The sequence below is a fragment of the Ambystoma mexicanum genome, chromosome 6p (assembly GCF_040938575.1).
Source record: "Ambystoma mexicanum isolate Mex_15411 chromosome 6p, UKY_AmexF1_1, whole genome shotgun sequence".
Classification (NCBI taxonomy): domain Eukaryota; kingdom Metazoa; phylum Chordata; class Amphibia; order Caudata; family Ambystomatidae; genus Ambystoma; species Ambystoma mexicanum.
This window is the reverse complement of record NC_090935.1, coordinates 224,351,286-224,367,572: the sequence shown is the minus strand read 5'-3', so window position 1 is coordinate 224,367,572 and position 16,287 is coordinate 224,351,286. Positions and strand designations below refer to the sequence as shown.

General features: G+C 43.8%; 1 protein-coding gene across 5 annotated transcripts in view; it reads right to left on the bottom strand.

Annotated features, from left to right (window-relative positions):
- The window catches only part of HAUS1 (HAUS augmin like complex subunit 1), a 590,023-nt gene that overhangs the window by 129,026 nt on the left and 444,710 nt on the right, over positions 1-16,287 (bottom strand). For 4 of the 5 annotated variants that reach the window (XM_069626901.1, XM_069626903.1, XM_069626904.1 and 1 more), the window contains one exon: positions 6,577-6,624. The exons of the other annotated variant lie outside the window; for it this stretch is intronic. In XM_069626901.1, the coding sequence (XP_069483002.1) occupies positions 6,577-6,624 (48 nt within the window). The remainder of the gene's footprint in view (positions 1-6,576; positions 6,625-16,287) is intronic. 5 annotated transcript variants of the gene reach the window in all.

Here is a 16,287-nt window from a genome sequence, read left to right as displayed (position 1 = left end):
TGGAGTGGCTTGAAATGCAGGTTATCTTTAGACTGGTTGGTTCCGCCAAACTAAAGGATGAAGTCATCCGGATCAGAGCATCCCTGTCGCTTGGAAAAGATGGCTGCAGCAGTGGTCACTAAGAGGGTTCTGGCGGTCCCTAGAGGTAGCTGCATATGTCCTCCTCTTCAGAATGAATCTTACAGTGGTCGATTCTGGCTTCAGCATCAACACCCTTGCCTTTTGTGCAGGAACACAGCTCTTCAACATGTATGCTGTCAATTTCCCTTGGGGTGGGACAGCCAGCCTCTCAATAGGAACTGGATCTAAGCAGACACAATGGAGGACAAAGACCCATGAAGTTTGAGTCCTCCCAGCTTCCTGTTCTCCCAGATACAATGGCGCCTTTGGGCAGGATTCACAAAAGGATCCCGGCGAAGACAAAAGACACACAAGGACCTCCCCCACCCATCACGGCAGAAGAAGGACCAAGAAAGAACAAACCATTGTGATTTGGTGAAAAAAGAAGACAGGAACTATTTCGGATCAATGGCATCCCATGGGTCTCTGACTGCAGCTGCGAATGCAGTCTGTATTGAAAGTCTCACAAAATTGGTAGAAAAAGTATCCAATGCCACTGCCACTCAGATGGATTTGTTACTATAACCGAAAAGTTACAGGAGAATGTAAAAAGATACACAAAGTGTCCCCTCAGCACTCCACATAAGGTGAGGGGTGCTGCTTTCACAAGAAAAGTGTAGGTAGGATAAAAAGTACCCTCCTATCTTTTGGAACAGTAATTCTTGATAAGAATAAAAATAAAAACAAAGCAGGAAGCTCAAAGAGATTGCAGTAATACTGCTGTGTGCTACACTAAGAAATTATAGATGCCATAGAAACTATGGAGGAACGTAGCCTCAATATAATCCAAAAAAGGGGTGCCCAGAGTACAAAAGAGAATGGGTGAGTAAAGAAAAGGATTTCCACTTACTCATGAGAGTCATAAAAGATCCAATAGTACAGCAAAAGTGCACCAGGTGAGGAGAGTATCACACAAGATGGACATTCTACCAAACAACTGGAAGTGTTGGTTTACAGATGATCGTGATTTAAGGTAGTTTTTATAAAGTTTAAGACTGTGCAAGTCTATTTAAGCACAAATAATAAACAGTAAGAGCAAGGGAGTGTGAGAAATTGGTTACATACCGTACACCCTACACATACTTTGCATACTGAACTTTAAACCCATGTTTTTCTTGCAATGTCACCACCAGCAGCATACTTGAGCAGCCACAAAATAAAATTATTTTCCCAACCAACATTTTTTTTCAGATTGTTAGAGTAATCCAGTATGGTCATTGGCAATGATCCCTCTAATTATTTTTCTCTATGTGCAGAACTGGTTGGCTGTTGTGTGCACATTATTTTCCATGTGCGCAACTGAATGAGGTAAGCCACTTTGTGAGCATGTGTATTTAGTGAACTACCGTCGCGAAGAGCGTTTGAAAAGGAATTTCCTCTTCCCAGCAACTGCAATTCTTGATAAATCTTGCAACACTTTTTCCCCAACACACAGGGTAAAATAAAATATGGCATATGTGATTATACAGAAAACTCATCAACCAGTCCAAGACTTTAACATCTGCCACAGTACCTTGCAAACGTTTTATGCCACTGGATAATCCCTCATGTGTACTACAAAACACACATATCTCTTGTCATAACTGATGTGGCGGTCAAGAAATGCTGATAGAATACAACATTTGCAGAATGATTAATGGCAATTAAAGAAATGTGTCAAACATGCTGAAAGGTGTTCAAGTGCTACTTTAATGAAGTAATTCAACCGGCAGGAGAACATGCTTCTAATAATTTCTGTAAGGATGAAAATTACATCAGAATAACCACCTCGAAATATGATAAATAATTCCTGTGCCTCTGCTTACTATCCACACTAACGTTCTCCTGTGGGTAGTTATAACATACAGTTAAGAGACATATGCACCATCAAGTTTTGCCCCCTAAATAAATGAAAATGTGCCTAACAAAAACAAGAAACAATGAACATATTGTTGATTCAACCCACAAAGCTCCACTGATATTTTTTCAAATTAGTGACCAGTAAAGCACTGGCATAGTAAGGCACTCTAATATTAATGCCCGATTTCAAGAGGAATTTTAAGGTGAAGAACATCTTTTGATAAGCAGAAAGTATCCCTATTGGCAAAGCCAATTACTTTTTTACTCCATTAAAAATCATTCAACTCCAAGTAGGGAGCAAAATCTGACTAGACCCCTGACAAAGGAAGTGAAATGACAGGTCACATAATAAAGTCTATAGTTTTGCCGACCCTTCCTCACCACAGCCAAGACAAAATTAAACAAGAGCTTTACTGAGGTTTATTATGGAGCCCTGCTGAAGAAATTAACATATATGCCTTTGAAGTTAATAGCATCAATTCATCAGAGATACAACTGTGTGCCTTCTTCAGTAACTATGGATCCCTCTTCTGTAATTCTTTGTTATCATTTAAATAAGATGGAAGGGGATACTAGAGACGATACACACAGAACACATGGTTATATTGAAAAGCCCTCAGCAGCTGAGCATAGAAAGAAAAAGGTGCTGTTGTCTAGACGGGTACGAGACTTTCCTATCCTTCAGCAAACAAGCAACATATTTTCTTCAGTCTACTGCCGAAACGTATGACTTGGTTTTTAAAATGTGCTGCTTTTTTCATCACCCCCAAGGAGTGATGGACCTGTGCTCTTCCAACCATACCCTTCACCGGCCCCTGTGCTAGCCTCCAATACTAGTTGCTAGAGTACTGTAAAAAGTGAGGGATTGTAGCAGTAAACACTCACTGGGATATTTGCAGACCCACAATACTTTGTATGCAAGGCATCTATAATGCCTCAACATATTATGTACATTTCTAATAATGTCATGACTCTGCATGTGCACAATTATTTTGCAGTGCATACAAGATTGTTTGCAGCATAGCCCACCCCTGTATCATTGTGTAGGATTATGCAGTGCCCAGTGAAACCATTTTTTGTATAGCAGCGAGTTACCATATAATGTGTGAAGGTCTATTCCCAAAGGATCTCTGAACACTTGGAAACGATGCAGATTGTGTGAAAAGCATGCTCATGTCTGAATATCCTGTGCCGTGATACTATGGACGAGTAATCCCAGGCATAGTCGATACCCATTATCCATTGTAGGCAAAGTAAATGATATTGCAATTCTGCTCTCCACTTAACAGGCAATGTTAGTGATGCTAAAGTAGGAGACGCTGAGCATCACATTTGTCTTCTCAAATGAGGGCAAATTAATATTTGGTTTTATAATGCGTTAACTTGCAAGGGAGCCACTTCAAAGCACTTCCGTGACATATGTACAAAGAAGAGGAAGTATGGGATAATGTTACACATCCAAGTAGCCTTCTTACTTACAGTCATTATTCGATATTTGAGCAAGTAGTTCGATTGTATAGTGTGCGTGCCGCTTTTGTTAAAACACAATGAGTAACAGAAATTCTGACATGTGAACGTTATTCATATTCCAACATAAACCAGGTGGATGTAGGAACACTTCTGCTAACCTTTCGCAGAGCCAAGCGAGGAAGAGTCAAGGTTGTCTGGTAGTATCTTAATGTGTTCTGGAGCAGAAGTTAGAGTCATAAGGTAAAAGTGTGGTAGAGTCAAGTTTAGGAGTCCTGGGTGGCAAGGGAACATTATTTGGTTAATGCATGCAGGCATATCTTGGTTAGATTCTTCTGTTCATTGAATCAGTTTTCATATAGTTTTTTACCTCAGTGTTAGGGAGAATTCTCTGTTTAGGCTGAATTTCCTAACCCAGTGAGTCCCCCAGCAGCTTTGCTGGATTTTTTGGGGTTTATTTTTTTCTCCTGCCAAGAGTGAGACTCTTTTACCCTCACTCTTGGGCATGATTTGAGTGTGTTTCTTTGAATCTAGATGTGTTTAATGGGCTATGGGGTCTTTTACCCCATAGGGCTTCATGTGTTTTTGTGATGTGTGTTACACAGCACCCTCAGTGCAGTAACTCAGGGGTGTCATAGTGACTCCCCAGTATAGACTCCATACCCTGGGACTGACTACTGTCTCCCAGGGTATGTAAAGTCACCATTGACTTGACTAGTCTTGAATTCTGAACAGAACCAGTACAAACCATCATATTGTGGACGTACTGGCTGGGGCAATTCAATTGCCCCGGGGTCTGTTAGTCGAGGGGGCACGTCTCCGTCCCCCTGATCAAGTTTTGGCTGGTGTCAGTGGATACTACTTTTTATATTCAACCGCAAATATTTCTCTATGGGATTTTCCCATTGTTCGAGGCTATTATCTTTATTTATTTAATTACGATAGCCTCGAACATACCGCCGGTTTATTTAATTAATATTAATTCTCCGGTTGGTATTTTTTGCCAAAACTCGGTTCTAAAATGGCGTTTGTGTTCTTTTCTGTGACTCCAACCCAAGTCGAGCCCTTTGTTCCACTTTTTGGCAGGATTCTCCACAGAGGCCCTCCAAAGTGGTGCCACTCTATCTGGGGTACTTAGGAGGGCTCGAGGGGGATTTAGGCACCCTGGACTGAGTTGCCTAGGCAACTCCAGTCGCACTCCGTCCTGATTGGCCCAAGTGGTGAGCCGGCCAGCTCACCACTTAGCATGTTTGAGTGACAGCTAAGCTGAGTGAATGGGGGTTTTCTGCATAAAAGCCGGGCTTTGGGGCACGTTTTACCACGACCGGGAATTAAAGGTTACTACCTTTAACCGGAAAACTCTGCGGCTGGTTTCTTCCCTGGTAGTGCAACGACCTTCATCTTTCCTCCAGGTCGAGATCTTCTCTTCCCCTGGACGACAACGAGACTTGCACCCACTGCCAGGAACAACTGCCACTGCTGGAGGATCCTTCCCACTTAAGGTACTGTGTCCCGCCTGGATTCCCTTGCCACCGACTGTACGTGGTAGATTTAGCCCCTGGCTTTCGAACCTGGGTTAGCCTGGGACACCCTGGCTAAACTTTTCTGAGCCTCTCTAAACACTTTCTCGAACTCTCTGCAAGACTTTCCAAGCCTAGTGTAACTGTGTGATCTTGGGCGCATTTGTGCTCTGCCCTCTCTAAGAGTGGGCCCAGCCTATGGACTTTGGCTCACAAGTGCCTTTTTGCTCTTCTGCCTTGCTAATAGTGTTCCTAAATCTTAGAGTGGTGTACCTTTCCATATTCTGTCTTTTTTCCCTCCCTTTTTCACAAACTTATTGGAGTGCCATCTAGTTAAGCGCTCACCTCTGTATGAAAATAAGTGGTGTTTTACTAAGACTTATCTGATAAGGAATAAGGGTTGTATATATTATAATAGTAACTGTGTTTAGAGTGTTTTACAATAAGAATGCTGGAGTGTTTCAAACAGTGTGTTTTTAAATAAATAATTATATACTTTGATACCAAAGCTCTGGTCAGTGTTTGTTTGTATTACTCTGAGTGCCTATTGTGTATACTTTGAATACTGCCTAACTCTTCTTGAGGGAAGTCTGACTGCTCAGCCACAGGTACCAGGTAAATCTGGGTGGCACAGACTGCTACCAAGTGGGTTTACTGCTAACACCTGTAGTCCTAAATCTTTTGCAGTGTTCCCTAAGGGAACTGCACAGGTTTCTGCCTAACACTCTTGTTTGTGTATTCTGCTGTTCAGGATTTTAGGTGTTTACGGTGACCCTTGCATAGTAGTGTAATTCAAATGAGCAGAATATCAAGACTAGTTGCTTATTTTAAGAGAAAGAACATTTCAGGTAATTACTGTGCCTTATGACTTATTAAATCTTATTGAATAGGCGAGAATCGTCTGTGTGCGCTGCTAAAAACCTTCTGGGCGGAACCCAGAAGGAAGCTGGGCAAGCGCACATCTTGAGGGAACAATGGTCATTGGTGATAATCGAGAAGTACTCTCACAAATCTGGATAGGGCTCCATTGACCAATATGGTTTAGCCCCTTTGTACAGCCAGACTTCTATTTCTCTGGGCCTGATCACGAGTTGGGCGGCATCCCAGTTGGGATCACCACCCGTCCGGTGGTATTACCGATAGATCACGGGTTGGGCGCCAATCGTTAAGCCTCATTCCACAGGGGAATTTTCAGCGCAACAACCGTGCAGTAATTGTGCCGAAAATTGCCATTTTTCTGGTGTGTTTACCCCCAGCTCAGAGCAGGGGGTAAACACGCCAGACAGGAGATTGGGTGGACCCTTAAATGCGGCGGTAACATTGTCACCGCCGCATTTAAGGGCTACCGCCAAACTCGTGATGAAGCCGTCCATCTAGTATCTTATTTCCTCGTCTAGTTATCCATTACTTGTATGATCTCTGTAGCCATTTACTCGTACAAGGATTCAATTCCATCTTGATCACCTAGTCAAAAAAAGAAGGATCAATGTAGGGATATGCAGGGACTAGCACACAAGTTCCAAGTGATACTACAAAGTCACAGCCGCTTTAAAAAAAAGATAAGGCAAGATAAAAGATGACACCATCATAAGACAATACACATTTTCACACGTTCCCCTGGAGTGCTTACCAATTCCCTCCTTGCTTCATCGACCTTTGCTTGAGCTATTACAAGATTCTTAAGAAAGAGAGAAATCAATTACTACACACTTATGTCTAAACCAAACACACATCGCCAATTAACATCTGCATGCATTTGCAATATTAAAAATCATTCTAGACAATATAAATTACATTTTAAACGTGTATAGCACAACACATCCCTACTTCATGAAAAGGAAGAAGATAATATCCCGTTTCCCCAATGCCTCAAACCGCACATTGAAACAGAAACAGATCCATTGAGATCCCTTGAGCCATGAAAGGACTTGATCAGTTTGTAGAAAGATCTGAGAGCTTGTAAAACAATTGTAAATGCCCTAGGTGAAGCTGGATTTTTGTAAAAGGTGGCATGGTCAGTTACATAGTAAACTTGTTCATCTGCTCTTTCGAAATGTGTGTTTCATTGAGGGCATTGCAGAGGAATCATGCAAGGTGGTTGCCTATCCTAGTGGCTTTGCTCTTTGCACAATATTTTTTAATACCTTGTTACATACTTAAGTACCTCTGCCTTGGGAGCCAACTCGCAACCCCCACAGTGTCATTGCTGACACTCTGACAGCTTTTGTTGCCATTGGTGCCACACCAGTGCTAGAGCATGAATCGCAATGTGCCTGTTCGTGATCCCTATTCTTTAGCATGCCCTGGTGGTCTCAGCCACAAATGCTTTCCCTTAATTGTGCCCAGGGATTTGGGATTTGGTATATGCCTGCACATGAAGATTTATTGAATGCAAGATTGGCAGTGAAAAATAGTTTATTTATTCATGATCTTATTCTTGCCCATCAACCTGATGATCTTTCCCTTACCAAAACCAGGTTTTAGATTCTTCTATGTCTGTCTTCAATGATCTATGCCATGAGGGCTTCTCTGCCCACACACAGAATCACATGGGGGAAAGCAGTAGGCGGAGTCAAAATTCTATACTCTTTTTCCCATGGCGGACTCAGAAGCCCTTCATTTGAAATGTTTGCTAAATCACACTTCCTCAATGGATTTGATGACATGCATTACTTACCGTAATAGCATTTATGATTGTATCTGCTTAGATTCACATACTGTGCATATAGTCTGACATCTAGTGTTAACCACAAAGTATTGCATCTTGCCTTTAGAGGATCGAAAGGGGACGTCGACATGGGCATGCCTGTAACACTAACCCTTAGGACTACCGCGATTGAGTACAGAAAAAGAGAGAAGAGTAGTAAGATGTCCGTTTCTTCCATCCGAGCGGGGAGGAAGGGTGGGCGCATGTGAATCTAAGCAGATACAATCATCAGAAATGCTATTACGGTAAGTAATGCATGTCTTCTGATGCTTGTTAATCTGCTTAGAATCACATGATGTGCATAGACTAGCGAGCAGTACCTGGAGTTGTAGGTGGGATGTGAGAAGGAACAGTTGGAAAAGATATCAAAGTACTGCTTGTCGCATCCGAGAACCAGACCTAGAATGAGTGTCTAGGCAATTTGCAATAAATGGTATGGGAGCCCCTGTGCCTCGAGTAGAGTGTGCTCTATGCTTGAAGGGCAATTCTCTTTTTGCAAGAGTTTAGCAGAGTGTGATGCAATTGACAATCCACCTTAAGATGGCTGACTGGATTCCCTTCTCTAACAGCTGCAATGAAACGAAAAACTGGTTCGTTTTCCTTAGTGGTTTAGTTCTATCCAGGTAATACATGACTGTGTGCAGGCTTCTTTCCGCCACGTAAGTGGGGTTCTGGAAGAAAGTTGGTAGTTCTAGATACTGCTTCACAGGGAACTTTGAAATAAACTTGGGCGCAAATCGAGGGTGAGTGCGCAGAACTACCTCATCTCTGTGAACTGTAATAAAAGGGTCAATAACTGAAAGGGCCTGTAGTTCACCGACTCTCCTTATTGAAGTGATTGCCACCAGGAAGGCGGTCTTGTAGGTAAGAGCTTTCTGAGACTTGTTTTATGCATAGGCTCAAAAGGAGACCCCATAAGTCTAGTCAATACCACATTTAGGTCCCATCCGGGAGCCGGGTAAGAAATGGGGGGGGGGGGGAGGGGTGTGGGAGGGGATGAATCCTTTTAACCCCTTCCTTGAAAGCCTTAATAACTAGTATTTTCCACCACAACACCTTCTGTTGTGACAAAGTGTATCTGAGAGTGCAGCGTGCAGCTAAGTGAACCTTCAGGGAATTAAAAACCAGGCCTGAGTCTAGTAAGCGAGTCATGTACAACACAATATGCAATATGTGTAGGTGAGCAGTCAATGGGAATGATGCTCTTGGAATTGCATCAGATGACAAAGCGCTTCCATTTACTGGAGTAGCAATATCGGGTATTAGGTTTTCTTACCTCCAATGTCCATGCATCTCTGAGGAAGCTGGAGGTGCCCAAACTCTATGACCTCAGGAGCCAGGGCGCTTATTTCAGAGTTTGTGGGCATGGAGGAAGTGTCTCCCCCTTATCCTGAGATAACATGTTGTAAGGGCAAGGCAGTTTCATTGGGAGAGACTGAGTTTGTGTGCCAGAAGATTGAGTTCCCCTGGAACGTGTTGGGACAACAGGAACATCTTGTGTCCAAGAGCCCACTTCCACATGTTCTGGGACAGCCCTGTAGAGTGAAACCCCCCCAATGCTTGTTCAGGTGGTACATTGCTATGGTGCTGTCTGTGAGGATCAGGACCGTCTTCCCCTCCAACTGTGTTCGAAAGGCTTTCAGTGCATTGAATACGGCTAAGAGCTCCAACAGATTTATATGTTTGGATGCTACCTCTGGTGACCAAATTCTGTGCGCCGTCTACTGAAGAAGGTGAGCCCCCCCCCAACCCGTGAGAGATGCGTCCGTCCTGAGAGTGGCTTCCACTGGGGGGTGGTGAAGGTCTTCCCCCTTCAAGAGGTTTTCCCCTCGACCACTGCAGAGAGAACGAGAGCTGCCGAGACAACCACTAGATTGTCCCATTGTCCGCTGGACTGACACCACTGGCTGCTGAGCCACTCTTGCTTGGGACGCATGCGCAGATGCATGTGAGGTACCAAGTAAATGCAGGACGCCATCATACCTAACAGTACCGCCACCTCTCGACTGGCTAGATACTGAGGGATCTGAAACAGCAAGATTTGAACCCTCTCGTTGGAGGGGAAGACGAGGCCGTCTTCTGTCCGATTAAAGCTCCCAGAAACTGCTTGACTTGACTGGTGTCTAGGCTGGGGTCTTCTTGTTTCTAGAGAATCCCAGACTGAATAAGAGGTCTATAGTCTTTTGAGTATTTGGCAAGCATGTTCCGTAGGAGTCCTCTGTTATGAGCCATCGCCGAGGTAAGGATAAACTGGAATGGCTTGCCTGCGCAGATGTTCTGCTGCAACTGCTAGTACCTTTGTAAATACCCTTGGGGTTGAGGCAATGCCGAAGGGAAGTACTTTGAACTGATAGTGTTTGTCCTCTATCATGAACCTTAGGTATTTTCTGTGTGCCGGCAACATTGAAATATGTAAGTATGCATCTTTCATGTCCAATGTTGCCATGTTATCCCCCTGTGTCTGCAGAGGAATTACTTCTTGCAGTGTGACCATATGAAACGTCTGAGGTTTTACAAATTTGTTCGCTGGGCGCAAGTCTAGCACAGGGCGCATGGTGAGATCCTTTTTGGGTACAAGGAAGTACACTGAATAAATACCCTTGTTGACCTGTAGAAGAGGGACGACTTTGATAGCACCCTTTTCCAGCAGGATCTCAACCTCTTGCAGCGGGATACTGAGGAGTACCCGTGGACAATGGTCTTGAGCACCCACTGGTCTGATGTAATCCCCTCTCATGCTTGCAGGCATGATGTTAAACGTCCCCCGGATCTGGAATTCATTTTTGACTGGAGTCCAGGGAGCCTCTTGGGGTGGAATGACGCCCCCTTCATTTTCCACAGTGTTGACCCCTCGGAGGGTACGTGGTAGTGGAGTTAGATCCCTGACCTGAGGACCAATTGTTTCCAGAATTGTACTGGTTGTGAGGAAAGCGAGAGTAGGACTGCCCATGAAAGGAACGATGAGAACCTCCACCTCTCTGCTGAAAAGGCCTAGGAGTAATTTGGTTCAAACTTTTCAGAGTCTTGTGTTCCTTTTTGTCGGTCTTCAGCGCCTAGTCAACAGACTTGCCGAACAAGTTGGCTTCCTCCACTGGCTTATTGATTAAGATGCCTGGGTTTCTAGCTTGAACCCGGAGTTCTTCAACCAGACATGCCGTTTTAGTAGGGTGCCCTGAGCTAAAGTCCTTCACGCTGTTTCAGCAGCATCCAAAGTATTCTTTAGAATGTTGTGGTTCACCTGCTTGCATTCAGATACAATCGCAAGCAAGCGAGTATGCACAGGTTCAGAGACCTCTTGAAGGCGCTCCTGCAGTAGGTTCCATTGAACATCCGAGTAGCTAGCCAATAGTGTGGTATTGTTGGCTATGCGTGTAGAGTATGCTGCCGCAGAAGTAAACCTTTTTCCCCAATGCATAAAGCTTCTTACAATCTTTATCAGGCAGTGCCTCGCCTGTGGATAAGGGGACTCCTGCCCTCTTACTCGTTGTCGTAACCACTAACGAATTCTGGAATGGAATGACCCCTAATATAAAGAGGGTCAGTAGGGGAAGGGCAAAACAGCTTTTCCACTCGTGTATTAACAGCCCTGGTCTGAGCGGGCGTTAAAGAAGGAGCAAGGTGTCTTTTTATAGAATTAAATAAAGGGATAGCCTGGCTGGCAGGAGGCTTCTCTTTTAGGATGTCCTCAATAAATTCAGAATCTGGCACTGCCTCCTGTGTGGCAATTTAGAAGTGTTCAGCTGCCTTCTTTAATATAGCGTTAAATGCCATCTGGTCGCCAACAGGTGATGCCTGATGGACTGTCAGGGAGTGAGGGGAGTCCATACACAAGGCGTCGGGTTAAGGGGTAGGGGACGCCCAAGGTCAACTGGATGGTTGTCCTCCCATCCCTGATTGGGATCAGAAGGATCATCGCCAGGATCACCAAAGGGGGCATCATCCTGTGCATATGGATCAACATGAAATTTCTCATCAGTGATGTCCAAAATAACTTCTTCATGATGTGGATCAAAAGTCCTTTGAAATTTGTCCACAGGTATATAAGAGCTCTCCTCATGAGGCCTCTTTGGAGCAAACCTTTCAGAAAGTTCAGCAAACTTTTCTAGTCTGTTCATGCACTCCTCCAACTTCTCTGTGGTCCATGATGAGGAAAGGGCTCTTCTAGATGATTCTCTTCCCTAGAACATCGGTATTTCTCACCTAGAGCTTTAGATAAAGTTACAGGACTCTCAGAGTAATCTCTTTGTCCCTCCTGGCCTTTCGATGCGTCTTTCGCCTGTTCTTTGTGTTTCACAGCAGAAACTATCTTCGCAATACTATCGCTGATGCTCGCCCTCACAGGGAGGTGTACAGACTCTGCAGGCGGTTGTGCAGTGGATTTTGGAGCAACCAGACCCTTGTGTGGCGTTGACGCAATCTTCTGAGGCGTTCGACAGCCACATGGCTTTTGGTGCTGGCGCCCTTACTCTTGGACTGCCCGGACATACGCCGCTAAAGCGGTTGCGGGACGGGCTGCCGATCACGAGTACCAACCGACAGATACAGCCGAACTGGCCGACGTACCCGTTGGCGCCTTGGATCGCTTTGACTGAACCGTCGAAGCAGAACCGGGGGATGTGTCCTTTGTGTGGGTATCGTGTGCGTCCCTGTTGCCGGGATGTATATTCCCCATATCGCCACTGTCGTCGCGTCCATCAAGGCCGGGGACGGACGGCTTGGAGCGAGAACGCTCCTGCTAAAGGCAGGGTTACTCTCGGCACGCAACACCACATAGGCCGACCACCACTTTAATCGACGCTCCTTCAAAGTCTTAATATGTAGGAGCTTACAGGCCTCGTTGTGATCGAGGGGAAGACACTTATTGCACCGGCGGTGCTTGTCTTTACATGGGAATTTTGACTTGCAGGAAGGACGAAATCTAAAAATGGCGCCGTGACCATAGCTCAGGATCTCAAATGTGATGACAAAACCAAGGAAACAAAGAGAAGGGAGACTCTCCCGACTGTCTAGGCCGGCCAGAAGGCCCGGCCACATGGTCAGCAGTGCCGACCGTAGCCCCAGCTGTCGAAATTCAGTCCTCAGCGGTCTTTGTTGGTGGTATAGGAATCAGCCGTCAAAAGGCAGAGGATGATAGAAAAACAACCGGAGGTCATGAAATACAACAATATTGCAATTTTTGGAAGAGCTCTGCATAAGGCGACCAGCTAGCTGGGCGGAAAAATCAATCATGAGGGACTTTGGGTACACTACACGTCATGTTAGGGATAGTGTTACAGGCACGCACATGTCAACGTCCCCTTTCGATCCTCGAAAGACAAGAAGCAATACTCTGTGGTTATCACTAGATGTCTGACTATATGCACAGCATGCGATTCTAAGCAGATTAACAAGCATCAGAAAATTGTTTATCATCCACCAAACTACTTTAATTTCTGGAAGATTTTTTTAACGTTCGTGCTCAATTGTTCTCTTTGGATGTTAAAATCCCAAAGGACAATCCAGTGAGAGCAGTTTGATGCTCATTTTATTTTAATTGTTTTGCCTTTTTAAAGCGCTCATATTGAGGAACTGTTAACGGAATATGTCTTAGTTGCGTATTTATAACGCGCTTAATACACAGAGGTTTCTAAGCACGGACCCGGGGATCGAACCTGTGTTGCTTCGTGTCGCCTTGTTTCCAAGGCGAGCATGTTGCCGCTGAGCTATCCTCCCAGGACAAGCCCGATCATGCGGAATGTTTGACTGATCTTGGAATGTGTGGCTCTCTCTACTCATACAGCTGGTCATATTAAGGACGGCATTTCTGGAAATCTTACTCAGTTATTGGTGCCCTCTTATTCTTCCATTGGTTTGATTACCCTTTTATTCCTTTCAGCAATAGGTTATCCAAGTTAGCCTCCTCCAGCTCAGTACAGCATGGTATATTTCTGCCACCTGCATGAAAACATTATCTTTAGATAACATTTGCCCACTTTTTCAAATTACCTAAGAGTTACACCAGAGAACAGGATGCTTATGTTCTTCTATCGACATTATCATGAATGTAGCGAACCAACTGTATCCTTTTAAAAAGGTCCAATCTAGAAAGTCCAAAACTATAGTAAACGTTCGTAGAATGCCCACTTGAGAGCTACAAAAAAGAACATTCAACAACTAGAGTGAGCCTGGAGGAAAACAAAATGATAATACCACCAAGTAAACTTCATATATGCAAACACATCATTAGACAGGCAAAACATGCTCATATTAGTGGACAGATTTTTAATAGCGCAAATAGAAGTAGAGAATGATTCAAGTCCTTGCTGAGCTACACTCCTGTGTCCAGCTGAACTGTTCAGTTGTTTCTTCACAACTCTGGTGAAAAATGTTGCTAAATTCTTTTAAGTCAAAATCAATACTATTTGAGCTAATTCATCTACCATGTTCAGTCTGATGAAACCTCTTGTGTACAACTCTGACTGTGGTATGTTGTCTTCAGACAACATTTTAACTCTTTTGCTCATGTGACAGAACAGTCCTTACTTCAACTCATGGAAGGCGGACACCCTAAAGGTTTCTACCCTACATCCCAGACCATCTAGAATTGTGAAACAGCCAAGATAATGTGTGATCACTGACATCTGCTTAATTATAAATTTGACATTGCAGGGTGGAAAGATTTGTGAGACTAAAACAGAAGTGTTAACACCTCTGCTAAAACAATCTTCAATAGATTCAGCCTAATCAGCAAACTACTGCCTGATTTCGCAATTGCTTGATTTCAGCAAATTGCTTCAAGTGGTGTTGACATCACAGCTATAGATTTTTGTGGAAGCCACTGGTTGGCTCAATGAGGTTCAGGCAAGCTTTTCAGTCTCGATAAGCACAAAACAGTGGTGCGCTCTTCACTCAAGGATCTAAAACACTTTCTTTCTGCATGCCTGACCTTTCTCTGAGCAGCTTTCGCTCCAGAGAACCATGGAATTGTGCTTGTATCAGTGTGCCGCTTGATGAACACAGAGGATGGTGTGCTATTATAGAGGTGGGAAAGGGCCCCGTGCCCAACCAAAACCACGCAGGTAGCAGTGCTCCCAAGGACCTCGTCCTATGTGGTGACTAACCCAGCCCCCAAAACCCCAATACTATTTTGTTCTATGAAAATCGTGAAAGCCACACATCTTACTTTGCTCAAGGTAGTTTGTCTTTATTCAAGTATAAAAGCTGATTAGCTTCACTTGCTCTCAGTTACCGCTTCTTTTTCATAATGTGATGTTGAAAATGATAGGGTCCTCGCTGAGCCCTTAGCACATTTGAAATTATATTGCCCAAATATTTAAAATGAGCATTCATAAAATGAACACTTGCATGCTTACTGAATTTTGCTGTAAAAAACAAGGGCCAGCATTACATTTTTCATTAATTCAACTGTATAAATACACATCCCTGTTAAATTAAGCCTTCAGTGTGCAAACAACTGCATGTTAAATGAGTACTATGGAAATAACATTGAATGTCTGCCATTCACTCCCTGCTTTAAACACATAATCTATGAAATAGCTGACCATATAACTACTCCATTGTGATGATGGTTAGAAGGGACAATAGGGGTGGGTTAACAGACCTATTCTCAACATTCTTATCAATCCTTCGGCAAATATAGCCTGGTGTGACATCCTAACTGTTAATAATCAAAACAAAGAAAACTCCCAAGTGCATATCACTGTAGCCTATCATCCCAGGCTAGTATACTGATTTTGCCTCAGGCTTCATCATGATCATCCTACTAGTTCTAAAAGCACCTATCCAAATGCTAGTCCTGGGATAATTTTAACCATTCCTTCGACAGTAAGGATTCCTTTGTCACAGATTTTCAAATATCTATATGTGACCGGGGCTTTGCAAAAATGGTTACTTCTGCTTTCCACGTGAAGGTTTGGATGCATCACTGGGTTTTAGTAAAAGAATACTTCTCCAAACAAAGTACAGTTAATAGCTGTAGATTGGTCAGATCGCTATACAGTTCTATTCAAATATATTCCACACATCTTAACAGTACAAATATACACTCCACAAAGAACATCACTTACAGAAACAAGCATAAGCTTCGAACAGTAACCCTCATTCCACTAATTGCCAATGCCCACAAAAGATGGGTCAAGTTTCGATATTGCAGCCCTTTTGTACCTCTATAATAGCACACCATCCTCGGCTGTTCACCAAGCCGCACGCCAATACATAATGCAAGCACAATTCCATGGTTCTTGGGAGCTCCAGCTGCTCAGAGAAAGGTCTGGCATGCAGAAAGAAAGTGGAGAAAAGACCCTACCATATCCCAATGACGCCCTTCATAACTGCTCAGAAATACAATAAATCGGCAATAGTTATGGCTAAAACATGTTTATAAAACAACCAATACAAACAGCAGACAACTCCCCCAAAGTACTATTTAAAACTCTGAAACAACCGGCTAACACCCTGCCTCCTCCAAAAATGTAACAGGCAATCTCCTCTGTCTTTGAGTGCAATTAACTGCAGCTCTTTTTCGTGCTGATGTTGGATACATCAGTGGCGTTCGACACCATCAACCACCACATACATTTAGAGATACTTAGGGATGTGGTAGGTCTGTTAGACAGAGAACTGGCTTATATATTT